Here is a 3,534-nt window from a genome sequence, read left to right on the forward strand (position 1 = left end):
CGGCGGGCTCGGGCGGGCCGGGCCCCTCGGGGCTCTCGAAGCTGTCCAGGGCCTCCTCGGCGTCGCGGTGCTGCCGGTAGTTCATCCAGCAGCACGCCTCCACGTCGGTCTCGTCGATGCCCCAGAAGGCGAGCTCCTCCTCGAAGAGGGGCCCGCACACGTCGGCGGGGCAGTGCAGCTTGCCGGTGCGGTAGTAGTTGAGCACGTAGGCGAACACGGCCGGGTGGCGGTCGAAGAAGAACTCGCCGGCGCCGGCGTCGTAGTCGAAGCGGGCGGCGGCGCCGGGCTCGGCCAGGCCGGCCAGGCGGGTGCCCGGCAGGGTCTGCAGGGTGCTGCGGTACGTCTCATGGCGGACCCCGCCGACGTTGATCACCACCTTGTCGCGCTCGGCCTGCCAGCCCATGGTCGCGACGGGAGGAGGAGGGGGGAGGCTGTCGCGATAGGAGGAGGAGGAGGAGGAGGAGGAGGGGGAGAGGGGAGGGAGAGGGGACGGAGGTGCCGCATCCCGGCGCGGCGGGGCGGGAGTGAGGGACGGGAGGGAGGGAGCGAGGGCACGCCCACCGTGAGGGGAAACCACGCCCACCGTGAGGGGAGGACACGCCCACCGTGAGGGGAGGACACGCCCACCGTGAGGGGAAACCACGCCCAAACCGAGGGGAAAAGCCCGCCTTGAGGAGAGACCACGCCCACCATGAGGGGAGGATACGCCCACACTGAGGGGAGGACACGCCCACCCTGAGGGGGAAAAGCCCGCCTTGAGGAGAGACCACGCCCACCATGAGGGGAGGATACGCCCACACTGAGGGGAGGACACGCCCACCCTGAGGGGGAAAAGCCCGCCTTGAGGAGAGACCACGCCCACACTGAGGGGAGGACACGCCCACTGTGAGGGGAAGACACGCCCACACTGAGAGGACACACCCGCTATGGGAGGCCACGCCCACCACAACACTGAGCCCCCCCACCCACATGGAGAGGTTCCGCCCATACACGTGTGGAAGCCCCGCCCACTCCCCAGCGAGGCTACTGGGAGCACTGGGAGGACAATTCGAAGGAGTCCGGGGGCTACTGGGGTGTACTGAGATGTACTGGGATATACTGGGCCGTGCTGGGCTATACTGGGCTGTACTGGGACATACTGGGCCATACTGGGCTGTACTGGGATGTCCTGGGCTGTACTGGGATATACTGGGATGTACTGGGATATACTGGGCTATACTGGGGCATACTGGGATATACTGTGCCATACTGGGCTATACTGGGCTGTATTGGGATATACTGTGCCGTACTGGGGCATACTGGGGTGTACTGAGATGTACTGGGCTATACTGGACCATACTGGGCTATACTGGGCTGTACTGGGATATACTGTGCCGTACTGGGACATACTGGGCTGTACTGGGATATACTGTGCTATACTGGGCTATACTGGGCTGTACTGGAGCTGGGGGGTGGTCTTTGGGGTCCCCCCCCCTAAGGAGCAGCCGAGACCAGGAGCCCCCAAAACCTGCAGCTTTATTGTGGGGATGGGGGGGTGGGGGGTGGTCTTTGGAGGGGGAGGGGTCACTGGGTGGTCCCAGGTGGTCCCAGGTGGCCCCGGGGGTCCTTGGTGGTCCCAGATGATCCCAGGTGGTCCCTGGTGGTCCTGAGAGGTTCCAGGTGGTCCCAGCTGGTCCCAGGTGGTCCTGAGAGGTTCCAGGTGGTCTCTGGTGGTCCCAGATGGTCCCAGGTGGTCCTGAGAGGTTCCAGGTGGTCCCTGGTGGTCCGGGGAGGTTCCAGGTCATCCCAAGTGGTCCCAGATAGCCCCTGGTGATCCCGGGGTTCCTAGGTGGTCCCAGGTGATCCCAGGTGATCCCAGGTGGCCCCAGGTGGTCCCAGGTGGTCCCAGGGGGTTGTGGGTGATCCCAGGTAGTCCAGGTGGTCCCAGGTGATCCCAGGTAGTCCAGGTGGTCCCAGCTGATCCCAGGTGGTCCCAGGGGGTTGTGGGTGATCCCAGGTAGTCCAGGTGGTCCCTGATGATCCCAGATGGCCCCAGGTGGCTCTGGGGGTCCCAGCTGATCCCAGGTGGCCCCAGGGGGTCCCAGAAGTCCCTGATGGTCCCAGCTGGTCCCAGGTGGCCCCAGAAGTCCCAGGTGGTCCCAGGTGGTCCCTGGTGGTCCCAAGCAGTCCCAGAAGTCCCTGATGGTCCCAACTGATCCCAGGTGGTCCCAGCTGATCCCAGGTGGTCCCTGGTGACCCCGGTGGTCCCAGAAGTCCCAGCTGGTCCCAGCTGATCCCAGGTGATCCCTGATGGCCCCAGGTGGCCCTGGGGTGTCCCAGCTGATCCCAGCTGATCCCAGCTGATCCCAGGTGGTCCCAGGTGGCCCCGGGGTGTCCCAGATGATCCCAGCTGATCCCTGATGGTTCCAGGTGGTCCCAGGTGTCCCCAGGTGTCCCCTGGGGGGGGTGTCACTTGCTGGGCGCCAGCCCCACGCGGTTCAGGTCGCGGTCGAAGACGACGTAGAAGCGGGTCAGGAACACGTCCCCCAGGATCCAGAGCGGCCCCGAGGGGGGCGGCACGTCCAGCCCCATGAACCCGCTGATGCACGTGGGGGAACCCCACTGGGACACCTGGGGACATTGGGGACACATTGGGGACATCATTGGGGACATTGGGGACACATTGGGGACATTGGGGACACATTGGGGACATTGGGGTCCAGCCCCATAAACCCGCTGATGCACGTGGGGGAACCCCACTGGGACACCTGGGGACATTGGGGACACATTGGGGACATTGGGGACATTGAGGGGATTGGGGACATTGGGGTCCAGCCCCATGAACCCGCTGATGCACGTGGGGGAACCCCACTGGGACACCTGGGGACATCATTGGGGACACATTGGGGACATTGGGGACACATTGGGGACATTGGGGGACATTGGGGACACATTGGGGGGATTGGGGACACATTGGGGACACACTGGGGGACATTGGGGACACACTGGGGGGACACTGGGGGACACTGGGGGAACATTGGGGACATCATTGGGGCCAGGGGGTGGCACCTGCATGACGTAGTCCTGGGGTCCCAGGGTGAACTTGTGTCCCCCCATCTCGAAGGTGACGTTGGGCAGGGAGGGGACCTTGTCACAGTCCAGCACGTACTGGGGGGGAGGGGACACGGGGGGGGGACAGAGACCCCCCCCCAAAACAGGAATCAGGGGTCTGGGGGGCACCCAGGGACCCCCAAACCCCCCCAAAACAGGAATCAGGGGTCTGGGGGGCACCCAGAGACCCCCAAACACCCCCCCAAAACTGGAATCAGGGGTCTGGGGGGCACCCAGAGACCCCCAAACCCTCCCACCCCCCAAAAACAGGAATCAGGGGTCTGGGGGGCACCCAGAGACCCCCAAACCCTCCCACCCCCAAAAAAACTGGAATCAGGGGTCTGAGGGGCACCCAGAGACCCCCAAACCCCCTCCCAAACTGAAATCAGGGGTCTGGGGGGTACCTAGAGACCCCCAAACACTCCCCCACCCCCCCAAAAACAG

The 3,534-nt window shown here is 64.9% G+C and overlaps 2 protein-coding genes across 2 annotated transcripts in view; both read right to left on the bottom strand.

Moving 5' to 3' along the window:
- LOC114072403 (potassium voltage-gated channel subfamily C member 1-like) overlaps positions 1 to 579 on the bottom strand; it is a gene marked incomplete at its 3' end in the record, with an annotated part of 8,154 nt that extends 7,575 nt beyond the window's left edge. The window contains exon 1 of the mRNA XM_027910305.1: positions 5 to 579. Within this exon, the coding sequence (XP_027766106.1) occupies positions 5 to 403 (399 nt within the window). The remainder of the gene's footprint in view (positions 1 to 4) is intronic.
- A 1,796-nt stretch (positions 580 to 2,375) lies between these two features.
- Positions 2,376 to 3,534, bottom strand: part of LOC114072405 (cathepsin D-like) — a gene marked incomplete at its 5' end in the record, with an annotated part of 5,040 nt that continues 3,881 nt past the window's right edge. The window contains 2 exons of the mRNA XM_027910306.1: positions 2,376 to 2,610; positions 3,049 to 3,208. Of these exons, the coding sequence (XP_027766107.1) occupies positions 2,449 to 2,610; positions 3,049 to 3,208 (322 nt within the window). The remainder of the gene's footprint in view (positions 2,611 to 3,048; positions 3,209 to 3,534) is intronic.

The sequence above is a fragment of the Empidonax traillii genome, unplaced genomic scaffold (genome assembly GCF_003031625.1).
Source record: "Empidonax traillii isolate 1590-97213 ecotype Southwest subspecies unplaced genomic scaffold, ASM303162v1 scaffold3130:size15043, whole genome shotgun sequence".
In the NCBI taxonomy this organism is placed as follows: domain Eukaryota; kingdom Metazoa; phylum Chordata; class Aves; order Passeriformes; family Tyrannidae; genus Empidonax; species Empidonax traillii.